Source organism: Ipomoea triloba, chromosome 3 (genome assembly GCF_003576645.1).
Source record: "Ipomoea triloba cultivar NCNSP0323 chromosome 3, ASM357664v1".
Classification (NCBI taxonomy): domain Eukaryota; kingdom Viridiplantae; phylum Streptophyta; class Magnoliopsida; order Solanales; family Convolvulaceae; genus Ipomoea; species Ipomoea triloba.
In genome coordinates this window covers 16,676,533-16,690,559 of record NC_044918.1, presented here as the reverse complement: position 1 = coordinate 16,690,559, position 14,027 = coordinate 16,676,533, and the positions used below count along the sequence as shown (strand labels likewise).

Genomic DNA, 14,027 nt, shown 5'->3' with positions numbered 1-14,027 from the left:
AAAAAAAAAAAAAAAAAAAAAAGAAAAAAAAAAAGAAGAAGCTAGACCTAGTTCGCGTGAGACGCACCAGGCACACTTAGTGGACGCATTAATAATGCAATTTCTCCCCCTTTTTTTGTATGATAATTTATTTTCTTGTTTTTCTCTTCCCTCCTAATCCTATGTGGCATGCAAAAATACTAACAAAAAAATAACCTACTATTGGCGCTCTTAGCTCATTCTCATTCTTAAGAGCAACACCATCTATGCATTTTTGTTGATTTTTTTTATACTATGACATGGACTAGAGAGGGGAGATGAAAATGGATTTACAGTATTTTGGGTTTCTTGTGGGGCCCAAGAGGAGAAGAAAGAAAGAAAGTTTGCCCTATTCATGTGTTGTGCACAAGGTGCACTCGCTCCGCTGGACGCGTTAACCATAATATTTTTTTTCTTCATAACAACTCTTATTTTCCTCATTTTCTCTCACACCTCCAATCCTATGTGACTTGTAAAAACCATGTAAAAAAACTCACTCTTTGAGTTGCTCTAATAAGAAGTATTGCCAGAAGTTTCATGAAAAGTGACAATTGATGTGTTTTCTACTGTTACTTTTTGCTTGTGTTTTTCAGTAAGCTTTAATTTTTGCAAGATTGAAACCTAATGGTGTGAATTGCGTGTTGTACAGGTGTAACGTCCTACTGCACAGTATTCCAAGGATACTAAGCTTTCTGAAATTACAAAAGAGATAATCAGGATTTTATATACCTATGACAAAAAATTTTAGTCACCCTTAATTTTTGAGATTGGACATGACCCATGAAATCTCTACAAATAATTGTCTTTTGGATTTGGTTGAGACAAACTGGTTTCAATATCATGAGAACAATTTTGTCCTTGCCCAAAATCTTGATAAGTGGATGCGGTGAAGATGTTGTAACATGCCTCGAATGCATCAGACAAACCCAATATCTCTTCTCTCATACTGCACAAGAGTTTTCCCTATTGTACTTCCATGAAATCGTGGTAGGCAATGCATGGGATGAAGAAGATGATAGATGAAATTTGTGTGAAGGTATTGACACTTGGCAGATATCATGACGCTAACTACCTATATATATCTAGTTGATATTTATTACTAAAATCATAGTATTTTTGTGTTCAATGTTATTTTTGTATTATCATATTTTATGTGAAGTAAAAATTAGGAGTATATAGTTTTGTTTGAAATTAAATAAATAGACAGTGGTACACCTTTGAGTGATCAATATATGAGCCATACAATGTATTGTGGTAAATTATTATTATATTTTGGGATGGATTACTACATATATTATACATTGAAGAGTGCATAACATTTGAGTGGTAAAGTTCCACTTTATGTCAACTGATAACCTCATTTACTTGGCTTATCCATTGTGATAAAGACTTGAATATTATTTTATTGATACTTTGATGGTGTGCAAATAATTCAATATGGACCAAGTTCTTCTATTAGCAAAATGAATTTCCCTTTTGAGTAAACAATTATTGAAAAGGAGTCCAAATTAGAGGACAAGCCTAATAAGTTTAATAAAGGCTCCATTAAATTATTTAATTATGTATAATTAAATTTGTAGGAAGATAAATTTAATTGAAGGAGAAACTATACAAGCAAGGTACGAGTGTTAGAACTTTGGTCATATTTTTCTCCTATAAAGTTTGATTTTCTTATTTTAAGTTTTTAAGAGCATAATCAAATGTTGAAACTTTTTATCGGATTTTTCTTCTAGTAAGGGAGGGGAGAAAAATAGAGTGGGTTGGGGGAAGCAATACAAAAATTTTGACTTCAAACGCGCGTAACGCTCTCCAACATAGTTTATTTTTTCTTTCATGTGGGTTTCACAAAAAATTCAACTCTCACAAATTTATTTTCTTCTATCTTCAGTTATCTCTCTTATGTCACTAAAAAAAAAGGTGTAAAAAATAGTTGTCGGGGGACTTGGGGTTCTAAATATTTAAAATCTTCATTTTTATGTCTTTTGTTTTTAATTAGCCGATTTAATTACTCATATCTTAAGAATACAGAATTATTGAAATAGAATAGAATCCGGGAGGCCCTAACTTGGGTCAAGAGCATGAATTTTGAAGCTGTTCAGGTTGAGACGGATGCCCAGTTAGTTATCCAAGTTTAGATAGTGCTAACATAAACTCTTTTTTTGCTTTAATTGTATTAGCTTTTTATTTGCTAAGCGATTCACGGATAGAGCAGCCCACGTGTTAGTTAGGGAAGCTTTATTCATTGATGATTGCAGGGAGTGGGTTTCTTCCCCCCAGTTTTCCTTCTTGATGTAATCTCTTCGAATTGTTTGGATTAATATATGCTATTGTCTTTGGTTTCAAAAAAAATAAAAAAAATAGTAGAGGCTCAAATTAGAAACCTCGGTAAAAGAAACACGTGTCATCTCATATTCCGTGGATATACTCTAATCATTTTTAAATAAACCTTAATTGTAGATAACCATAGTGGGGTTGGCACCAAATTAATTGGTAAGAATATGCAATTGCTTAAACTTGAGAGGATCAAAGTGAAAACTTTAAAGTTCCAAAAATACCCTCACCCGTGCTCCCAAATCACAAAAAGGGGTAGGGAGGGGGTACAAAAGCAAATGAAACAATTATACGTCACCCCCCTTGTGGCAGTCACGCGCCCCAAAGCTTGATTACAAGACCCTTGATCTCAACGTGGCGGAATCAGAGCGGCAGTGGGACCCGCAATCATCTGATTAGGTCGGCATCAGATCAAATTTCAAGAAAAACAAGGACATGGTCCCCCACCAACAAACACTTGTAAGCTCCCCATTGGTCAGTCCCCTGTCAGGTGGGTCCCACATGACTCGAGCACAATTATTATTTTGTTTTATTTTTTATTTTTTTTTTACTTCTAGTCCCTGGGCAGACACATCACACATCCATTTCTCTCTTTCTCCCCCCCTCTTCTATATTTCCTTTATTTTTGGGTTTTTATTTGTTTGAAGAATTTTTTTTTTCTTCCCAGATTAGTTTAATAAGTTGGTTTTTAACCAAAGGCCTAATCTAAAAGTCATAGTCTACCCTTTTAGTGCACTGTTTTGGAACGGTAAGCAACTCCCCCTTGCTTGTCTTTTGTATGATTTGGTTTTCCTTGTGGTTTCTTCCCTGATTCCATGATGTATGACTTGTGGGTGTGTAAAGATTGAGTCTTTTTTGTGTTCTTGATGATATTTTGTTAGGCGCAGAGAGAGAAAGGAGGTTTGTTTACCTTCAGAATCTGAAGTTTGGGAGTTAATTTTTGTGGTTTTTGGTCAGCAGCTGAATTGATTTCTTGGGATTCTTCTGTGGATTTGTAAGTTCTCTTTTCTTTATTTTGTGTATAAGGAGCTAAGACCGGTAGACATTGATCTGATTTTTGTTATTTCTTTTTTTTCATTTGTTTAGGGGGTGGGGTGGGGTTTGATTGTGGGATGGGACCTTGCTGTTTGGCTTTCTTGATGTGGTGAGAATATAATTGGAATAGGAGCTGAGAAGATGCTGAAATTGAAACCGGATATGATTCCCTTTGAAATTGAAACATAAGTGTTTGGATCCATATTCTGCCCTGTCATGGATTCCAATTTGAGCCAGGGTTTTCATCAATTTGATTCTCTTGTATGGGAGCTGAAACTGGGTTGTTTGTATAATAATATTGAAATCTGAAAGTGCCCTTGTTTGGTGACTTGAGGTGTGTGGTGTAATTAGGAGAGGTGTATAGTTTTGATTGGGGGGTTTTAAGTTTGGGGGTGTTGTTAGCTTGAGAGGAAATCGAATGGAGCCTTTCAAGCCCGGAAGCCTGGTGTATGATGAATCTGTGTTTCCATCGTGTATGGATATCAATGGGATCGAGCTGATAGCAAACACAAGTTTGCTCTCGGAACCCACAAAGGTCATGCTGCCTTTGGTGTCGATTGCTAATGCTAGTGTGCATTACAATTGTAGAGTTCCACGGGATGGCTTTGAGCAATCGAGAATGGCTGACCTCCAAGGAGGAGGGGAGAAGTTTGTCTCGGAGATTCATGAGAACGGGGCAAGTCTGGTTATTACTAATGTGATAGATCAAACTTTCGAAGGCCATGACTTGATGACTGGTGAAAGAATAGCGGGCAGTATTTTATCTAGTTCGGAAATAGATGGTTTTGTGCCTGAGAAAGGCGGCTGCGCTGCTTTGGAGGTCAGTTTTGGGACTGTTTCACCAGATATTGGCGGGTTTCAGAGCATAAAGAAGGCCCATTCATGGGATTCGGCTAAAATGTCAGAACTTGTAAGCGGCCTTGTTCCTGTGCCGGTGAATGGTTTGTTCGTTGGAGACTCTAAAAGGAAATTACCGCCTTCTCTTCTTGACGTTTCGAAGGAACTGAAATTAATAAGACAACATGCATTTGCTTTTGATTCCCCGCCTCTATGGGGACTCACATCTATCTGTGGAAAGAGGCCGGAAATGGAAGATGCTGCTGTAGCCCTACCAAGGTTTTCGGGAATCCCTTCTCGAATGCTAATGGATGTCCCAATCGGTAGTACAAGGAATCAAAACCTAACAGCACACGTATTTGGGGTTTATGATGGACATGGAGGCTGTCAGGTAACTTTCTATACCCTTAATTGATACGTTTCTTTGTGTATATTTTCATCCATGAAAAAAACCCGTAGAATATAAAAGTTATGTGTCTCTTCATGGAGTAATCACGGTACTTATAGATATATGGATACAATAAGAACAAAGACGTATTTGTTGCAGGTTGCTAATTATTGCTGTGAACGTCTCCATTTAGCTTTAGCCGAGGAGGTGGACATTGTGAAGGAGGATTTGCGCATTGAAAGTGTTGGAGGTAACTGGAAGGAGCAGTGGGAAAAGGCGTTATTGAGTTGTTTCCAAAAAGTCGATGATGAGATCGGAGGAACCTCTAGAATTGACGGTGAAGTTGAGTCACCCATTGCACCAGAAGCAGTTGGATCTACAGCTGTGGTTGCGATTCTTTGCCCCACTAATATAATCGTAGCAAATTGTGGCGATTCAAGGGCAGTCCTATGCCGGGGAAAATCACCCATGCCATTGTCAGTCGATCACAAAGTAAGGTTTACACGTATATATAATTGGACTTTCTTTTCTTCTTTAATACTTCTTGAAATCCAAATATCCTTAAATGCATTCTTTATTTTCAGCCAAATAGAGAAGATGAGTACTCGAGAATCGAAGCTTTGGGAGGCAAGGTCATTAATTGGGATGGGCACCGCGTTTCTGGTGTGCTTGCAGTTTCAAGATCCATCGGTATGTATGGCACTCTGAATGTATAGAACTAATCATCTATCGCATGACAGATATAGTGTTAATTGAATATTCTCGATATATAGTTTTTGATAAAAGATGTAATTTTTATCCATGATACGAAACCATACTATTTATAACAAGGCGTTTTCCATTTCTAATGGTGGCGATAGGTGATAGATATCTGAGGCCATATGTAATACCAGTCCCGGAGATAATGTTTGTCCCCCGGGCAAAAGAAGACGAGTGCCTTGTTTTAGCGAGCGATGGTCTATGGGATGTCATGACTAACGAGGAGGTCTGTGATGTGGCAAGGCGACGGCTTCTGCTCTGGCACAAGAAGAATGGCGGAACTATGCTGTCTAAAGAAAGGAGCGACGACCCTGACCCAGCCGCCCAAGATGCAGCGGAGTACCTCACGCGAATCGCCCTCCAAAGGGGAAGCAGAGATAACATCTCGGTTATTGTGGTGGATCTAAAGGCTCAAAGGAAGTTCAAGAAGAAAGCATAGTATTATTACTGAATAATAATCTTTAAACTCGGTTCCCAACTTCCCCACGTCGTTTGACAGCTAAATCTAGCAGAACCTAGCTTCGGTTTGAGTTTCTTGCAGGCTAGGTTAGTGCAGCAGTCTTATGCTCTTCTTCTTCTTCTTCTTTTCCTCCTGTTATGGCACATTACAGTAAATACAGTATCCTAACAAATATATTCTGAGCTTTTGATCTCTAAGCATCTGACTGGGCAGTGGAAGAACCACTTTACGAGTTTTTTACTGCACATACTCCCAATTCGTACTCTCACTTTTACTTCATGATGTGTGGCAAACATTGATAAACTATTTTTTTTCATGTGGGCCCCAGTAGAACTGTCTACATTTTGAGTGCGGGAGTAAAAGTTGGGAGTCCATAGTATTTTTCCTTTACAACTTCACTTCCATAAACAATTCTTGTGTTCCAAGATACTACAGCGCTATCGTATCTGTTTTTTGGTATCAGTTGTTGGATCTCGTGTCGCTTATATTATGATTGCTTCTCTCTTTACTGTGAATATGAGAACAAATATGAATGATCATAGTGTCATGCTGGCAACAAGAAAAACTATATTCCAACTCTGATTGTCTACATAGTACAACTACAGAGTCATTTGTTGTTTTAATCTTAGTGTCTGTTCATTGTGCAAAATGGAAAAATACTTTCCTGTATCTATCTATAATGTATAATGGTGGATGGGTTATAGCTGGGGAGGCCATGGCTGATTGGATGGAGGAGACTCTGAAATGACTGAACAAGGCTTCTGAAGTAGCAGTTTCAAGCAATATCCATGGGGGTATTGGTGTAATTGCACATCACTCCTTGTGAATGTATGCAGAAAGCCTGTAGATGAAACAAGTCTCTTAAGAAACCCAACATAATCTGCAGAAATAGCTCAAAGAGTAATGCTTTACCAACACATTCTGCAGAAATGTCCTTGAGTTTGATGTGTTTAAACAAAACGCCAAAACGGGCAATTGAATCTATGAACAATAAGAGCAACAAGAACGGGTTGAAGAACAGCGTACCAATTATAGCTCATAGCGTTGCAAATGGAGGTCCTATAGCGGTAAAGTAGGATGCGAGATCAATATCCAGGTCGTCGTACATGTTGATGAAAGGGTGTCTCTGTACATCATAGAATTGCATCGAGTCACAATACATTAAGATGAATAGCACATAATTTGAACCTTTTGAGTTTTGAGAGGCAAAGTAGCATATATTTGACAATTACCATTAGTTCATATGCTGACAGTCTCTTATTGGGGTCCTTCTGCACACTGAAAGTAGTTAACTATATTCAAGAATGTCCATAACAAAGAACAAAAACCGAAGTATAAAATTCCAGGTACAATAAAACCACAAGTAATACATTCTTTTTTTTTCTTTCTTTTTGAATGACAGAGAGAAACCCACAAACATTACTTGAGGGTGTGCACTAGATAAACTCCGCCTTGTGATCCTAGCTGGCAGTGGACCACAAGGAGGTAAAGTAGCGTAAGTTGTCCATAGTTGACCGACTCAAACCAAGAAAACTAATAGACTGATCCCGTTTGGGGTCGAACTTGTAACCTTGTGGTTACCAAGTCAACAGTCTGAGGCTGGGGTTGCCCCGCAAGTAATACATTCTGCAGGCATGAGTAGGTGTGACTGTAGTACACCATAGCCATTACTTTTAAGCATGAACTTATAGGTACTGCAAAAGGTCTCTTCCACTGTTTTTCACCACTTATCAGTGACTGCATCTATGGTGAAAGCGAATTAAAAGTTTAGTACCTACCACTTAGCAATAAATGAGCAGAACTGTGGAGAAAACAGATCTGGATTTGCATACGGCTCTGGTTGAGTCACTATGGTTTCCATAAGCTCAAAAACATTGGTCCATCCTTCCTCTCCCTGGGGCGGGGAATATGGAAAATCACCCGTTGCACACTCGAGAAGAACTAAACCCAGGCTCCAGATGTCACTTCTAAATCCATGACTCTTTCCCGAAATTCTCTCAGGCTACATCAAATAAGACGTGTAGACAGACGCAGGAAATCACAAAGTGCAGCATAATATGTAAAGGAATTAAGCAAAGCATATCCCACAGTCTCGTGAATGGCAACAACGTAGTACATTTTTGTCATTCACATATAGTATCCTCAGTCTATATATGCATAACGTACTCACAGACATATAATTGTAGGTGCCAATAAAGGTACTAGCTGCTCCAGATGTGCTCTCGAGTATTACACTGACACCAAAGTCGGTAATCTTGACATCGCCTCTGTGATTTATAAGCAAATTTGGAAGCTTCAAGTCACGGTGGATGATATGCTTTTCGTGATGAAGATACCACAAGCCCTTGAGTACCTGAATGACGAAGGCAAAACTTCAATAGTATGAGAACTCAATTCTATGGATCAAAGTTCAAAAACAGTTTATACCTGCTTGCAGATAGCAGCAATATATGGTTCTGGAATTTTTTTGACTATTTTCAAGAAATCCCCGAGAGATCCACCGTCCATGTACTCCAAGATCATGGAGATGGAGCCATTATCAAAAAATGCTTGGTAACATATGACCACATAAGGACACTGTGATGAGTGATTAATCCTCAATTCCTGTGCAAGATGCTTGCGACTTGGCTCCTCGATGTTCATTTGAATAACCTAAACACGAGTAGTGCATCAAATTGCTGCTCACAATCGAGCAATAAGAAAACAAATGAAGTGAACCTATGCATTAATAAAACTATCAAAGTTTCCCGTTTAGATTACACTATCTCAAGCATGCCAAACCATTTCCTTATTCTTTCTTGCACAATTCATCATCGCTTTTTTTTTTCCTTAGAAGATTCCGAGTAGTTTTTACAATTCACAATGCATATGAAGGTATAAAATACCTTGAGAGCAAAAAGTTGTTGCGTCCACTTATGTTGAACGAGCCACACAATCCCACTATTTCCCTTTCCAATGACTTTAATCGATTCGAAGTCTGTTAAGCATAGCTGGTTATCTGATGGCTGTATAGCTGAAGACTGAACAAAAAGGATTTGCATATTCAAGAATCATAAACAAAGATTGCCATTCTCCATGCTTGATCAAAGCCACAACAGCAGCATACATAACAAGTATAATAATGATACATAAAAGAAAAGGGCATGCATGAATGTATGATGACTGTAGCCTACTGATTCAGATGTCAATGGAAATCCCAGATAAACACAAAAAAGTAAGAAAATCAAGAAACACCATCACCCTAGTCCCTAACTACATTTAAACCATTCAATTCCCATTTCTCCCAGGCAATTCAAGAAGAGTTTTTCCACTTTTGGTCCTTCGACTATAATACTCCTCCCAAATTAGGTTCTAACTACCAAGATTTTCAATTTTGGTGCGTGAGTGCATGACTATTCAATTTCTTCCACATTTGACCCCTCGTTCAATCCGTCGGCCAATCTAAGCCGAAAAGTTAAAAACAAGACCAGTCAAGTAAAAAATAAGTTACCAAAAAGTTGTTTTGTGCTTTTCTCCCCGGCTTAGGTTGGCCGGAAAATTGAACCCGGGACCACATGTGGAAGAATTAAATAGTCATGCACTAAACTTGAAAATCTTGATAGTCAGGAACTAATTTGGGAGGGTATCATAGTGAGGGACCAAAAACTAATTTGGGAGGGTATCATAGTGAGGGACCAAAATTGGAGAAAAAAAACTCATTCAAGAAAGTTAGAGCATTTTAGTGAAAGGGGCATGGAGGAAAAAGAAACCCTGGAGGTGAAATTTCAGTAGAGCCATACAGATTCAGCTTGGTTTTCTGAGATAATCCGAATCCCTTTCTTGTTCACCAGCAGATTCCCATCCTTAAACGTCCCGGATTCAGTCCTACACACACCACCAAAAATCCCAATAATTCCTCCAAAAAACATACATCATTAAATACATTGTGATGTACGTACGGAGTATATCTATTTGCATATACGTATGTGCAGGTGTATATACAGAAAGATAAAGACGAATTGAAGAAACATGGAAGAAGAAAAGTACAGGAAATTGGAAACTTCATCTCTTGCAGGGACAGAGAGCGTGAGCTTAGGGGCAAAATCTCCTTTCTTCATTGTAATTCTAATCCAAACTGAGCTTGGGAATGGGATTTCCACTAAACGCAGTCTTTTCACAAGTCTTTGCAAACTAATGAAGCAATGAGTTGATTTTTCCTACTATCCGTACGTATGTATACACCCATGCATATAATCAATTAATTAATATTTTTTCGCCATGTGCAGCTCAGTTGATCACATGAATCAAGTTTGAAAAGAAAGACCATAGATAGAGTCTCACAAATGATAATATGGGAGCAACCTCTCGAAGTGAAGGACTCTTTGTTCAAATGTCTAGCCTCGGTTTAACTTAGTTACGATAATATACGTCCTCCAAAATCTCAGACCATGACAGTGGGGTCTTGGGGTTAAGGATTTAACTTTTATTGGGAAGAAATTAATCAGTATTTTAGTATAATTTGGGACAAGTATCTTTGGTATAACCCAGCAGTGGGGCAGCTGGTAAGTTGCATGAATCTGTTTTGATTTTAAATTAGAAAAATGTGTTGATTATAAAAAAATAAAAAATAAAAAGTGTTTCGTCTCAATTAAAAATATAAACTAATAGTCGGTCTATACATTTATTATAAATAAAATCAGGCTCCTGAAAATAAATATGAACTAATAGTCGGACTATACATTTATTATAAATAAAATCAGGCTCCTGAAAATAAACCACGAAGGGATAAATAAATTATTCTTAAAAATAAAATTTTCTTAAAAGATAAATTAACTGTGGTTATAATGTGTGTTTAGAAAAGAAAAAAAAATACATTTTATTTATATATATATATAAATTCTTGACCTACTATCTTTTAGTCGTTGAGTCACTATCTCAATGGGTCATTTGCAAATTTAACAATAGAAGAGAGGTGGAAAGAAATGGTTCGGTTGACTTTCTGACTTTGGAAATCAAATATTTATATTTGGTGGAAGTAATGTAGTGAAATAATGTAAGGATTATGATTTATAAGGTGGATATGAGATGATGTGAGCTTTTTTTTTTTCTAGTTAAAAGTCTTGAGTTTGAATGTAGTAATACAAGAAATTAATTTAGATCGAAATGCAATCTTATCTTATTAAAGATCAAATAATTATATAATTTTTATTTCAATCGAGCCAGTATAGTTTATTTCTTTTGTGTAATTTACAAGTTATTATACAAGAATGAAACTTACCCCGTATAAAACTCGAATATTATACATGATACTCCCCAGCAAAATCAATTGAACGTAAGAAACACATTGAAATTGCATAGATTTCAATCATACATAAGTACATAATATTGAAATTATCAAATGCATTACAATTTACAATTCCCTCTGCAAGATGACCAGTTATATACATGGAGATGGAAGGGGAATGTCATCTGTACCAGAAAACTTTAGAATTTCGGAATAAATCTACATTGAGGGACTAAAAATGTCATTTTTCCTTTACGGTTCAACTACATTGATAGAGAATTTTGACAGAAGCTGTGGAACTCCAGATATTATTGGTCCATAGGTCTACAAAGGTAAAAGAGTCATTGTATGGATTAGCGTAAATTAGAGGACCTGAATAAAGGATCAAAAATACCAAAATTTGTGAATTGAGTCAAAAGAGGCTGCCATAGGGGCATCAGCTACCAAATAGCATCTCAAATCCAATGGTTTTTTTCCCAGAAAGAAAATCTAATTGCATTACCTAAACAAAAGTGAAAAGTCCACAAAAATTTACCAACTACAATACCTTGCGGTTTTCATGTACTTGACATAATGGAATCGCGAGTAGGTTGAAGTTTTTGGGTACAATGAACTTGCAGCTTGCAGGCAACCTCACAAGAAAAAGTTTCGTGCATTCCTACAAAACAAAACAACTCTCTCTAAATTACATCAGAGAGTGAAATTTCAAAATGCAGAAGTTTATTATAACCAACCTTGGGTCTTTCTATGTTTGGTGGCAAATATGGATAAACCAATGTTTCAAAATCAGGCTTCCACCACATTCCAATGCATTCTACTACCTTCAAATTAGAATATATTCAAAGCATTTAAGCGACCCCCAATAATCAACAAAACTTGATGGATGAACCAAAGTTCCCATACCTCCCAGCTGCCGTGTCCATCCATAGATAGTTTGCTTGTAAGCTTGCGCTTGAGGCAGTCAATATCTACGGGAAAAAAAAATTCATGTCTCAGTTCCATGGCACTTTGCTAATCATGACCCTGAAATGAGAAAGTTGTACTTCAAAAAGGATACAATGGCACCTGATTCACCAGGCCTTACACGACCACCTGGAAGCTTATATATAGAGTTCCTCACTTGTAACAACAAAAGATGGGGATGTTTGAACAGTTCAACCTGTAACCAAAAGGGTATCTTGCCACTTGTTAAAGTGAAAAACAAGTACTACTTGGATTGAGGATTAAGTTTCATCTTCTTTTTTCTCCATCAAGAATTATTTTCCTTCACATTAAGAACTGGATAGACATCATAAACCCACTGCCTTTATAAATTCATTGGTCTATACTATCGAGTGTTAGTTGAGCCCCAATCGTTATATCGTGGACAAGGATCCATAGTACAATACACTATGGACTCTAGTCCAATATACCGAATTTGACTTCTCAATGCACATAATTCATATTCATAATGCATAAAATTATATAGCTGATGACACATTAACAAATAATACACATACACATAAACAAGATATTTTAAAATAAGTACATAGTTCATAGTTGACTAAATTCGGAATTAACTCTAAAACTAATTAAACTCAAAGATGAAGCCATACATAAATTTACAGTAGCAAGGAACAATGCAGACCAAAACGAAAGAGTACTAACCAATAGAACTGCCTGCACACAGGTCCTCAGTCCATACGTATCGTAGCTGAAATTAAAAAAAAAAAAACAAACAGAGAATTCATCAATGGAAACCTAAAAGGCATAGAACTCATTCATCCAGAGATACAGAAACGGAGTGTGTGTTATACTTTAATTTCATACGGCCAACGCGATCAGCTAACGTTTCATCCTTGAAGGTAACAGCGTCTTTGGATCCAAAGAAGTAACAGTTCAAAGGGTAAATATCCAGTGTGTTACGGTGAGCTCCGTCGGTGTGCGCGGCGGTTCCCTCCGCCGGTAAAGAAGGCCGATCATTCATTATGAGAGTTACAAGAGTGGATAGAGAGAGAGAGAGAGAGAGAGAGAGAGTATTGAAAGGAGATGGAGTGCGGGAGAAGATTGTGGAAGGTAGAAGAGGGGAAGAAAGAGGAGCAGAGTGAAGGAAGAGGAAGATGTGGCAGTAGGAGAGAGGACGAAGCTGAAATGGCAGAGAGTTCTAGAGTAGGAGGTGATGAGGTGGCACAAATTTTGTCGACATGTATTTTGGGCTTCTTGGGCCAGAAGGGATATTTTGGGCTGCGATCCTCCTCCCTGGTACAGCATAAAGCACGGTCCAAAAACAACTGTTGTTATGTCATGGACCCAGGTCCACCTTGCAAGGTGGATCTAGATCCATGTTCACAATTTTAGAACTCTGGGTTCATAATTGTAGAATTTTATCAATCGTTATATTGTGGACCACGGTGCACATAGCAATGTGCACCCTGGTCCAAAACGACGTCGTTTCGATATTAGTGGACGCGGACGCGAATGACTCCAGGAAATTCATTATCTATAATACACATAATCATTATCTAGAATACACATAACGTTTGCCTAGAATACATAGGATGTTTGCCTAGAATACACAGAATATTGACACAAAATACACAACTCATCCTCCTAATATTCGAATGCACAAACACATCACAACCTGTGTTAATAACATGAATACACAAAACGGTTGCCTAGAATACACAGAATGATTGCTTGGAATACACAGAATGATTGCCTGGAATACACAGAATGATTACCTGAAATACACAGAATATTAACATAAATACACAGACCGGCCGAAACGGAAAACGTGATTTCCAAAAAAAGGGACGGTTAGTTTACAATGCTCAAAATGACGTCGTTTACAATAATGTGCACCACGATGCACGGTATAATTTGCCGAATTTTATGTTCACAATTTTTGAACTCTATATTCATAATTTCATAATTCTATGTTCACAATTTAAGAACTC

The 14,027-nt window shown here is 37.5% G+C and overlaps 3 protein-coding genes across 3 annotated transcripts; 1 reads left to right on the top strand and 2 right to left on the bottom strand.

Moving 5' to 3' along the window:
• The first annotated feature begins 2,923 nt into the window (after positions 1-2,923).
• LOC116011790 (protein phosphatase 2C 77-like) lies at positions 2,924-6,105 on the top strand. The gene is made up of 6 exons (XM_031251202.1): positions 2,924-3,097; positions 3,231-3,343; positions 3,436-4,612; positions 4,769-5,101; positions 5,194-5,299; positions 5,470-6,105. The coding sequence occupies exons 3-6, from the start codon at positions 3,803-3,805 to the stop codon at positions 5,805-5,807; spliced, it is 1,587 nt and encodes a 528-aa protein (XP_031107062.1). The 5' UTR covers positions 2,924-3,097; positions 3,231-3,343; positions 3,436-3,802; the 3' UTR covers positions 5,808-6,105.
• Positions 6,106-6,375: 270 nt separating this feature from the next.
• Positions 6,376-9,993, bottom strand: LOC116011791 (mitogen-activated protein kinase kinase 2-like). Its single transcript, XM_031251203.1, has 9 exons — positions 9,855-9,993; positions 9,608-9,692; positions 8,714-8,848; positions 8,256-8,480; positions 7,999-8,181; positions 7,607-7,830; positions 7,061-7,106; positions 6,855-6,954; positions 6,376-6,669 (listed from the first exon to the last, which is right to left on the bottom strand). Exons 1-8 carry the CDS (start codon positions 9,923-9,925, stop codon positions 6,865-6,867), a joined length of 1,059 nt encoding a protein of 352 aa, XP_031107063.1. The 5' UTR covers positions 9,926-9,993; the 3' UTR covers positions 6,376-6,669; positions 6,855-6,864.
• Positions 9,994-11,133: 1,140 nt separating this feature from the next.
• LOC116012401 (pre-mRNA cleavage factor Im 25 kDa subunit 1) lies at positions 11,134-13,205 on the bottom strand. Its single transcript, XM_031251933.1, has 7 exons — positions 12,888-13,205; positions 12,739-12,784; positions 12,157-12,250; positions 11,995-12,059; positions 11,826-11,912; positions 11,639-11,749; positions 11,134-11,415 (listed from the first exon to the last, which is right to left on the bottom strand). Exons 1-7 carry the CDS (start codon positions 13,055-13,057, stop codon positions 11,344-11,346), a joined length of 645 nt encoding a protein of 214 aa, XP_031107793.1. The 5' UTR covers positions 13,058-13,205; the 3' UTR covers positions 11,134-11,343.
• Between the last annotated feature and the right edge of the window lie 822 nt (positions 13,206-14,027).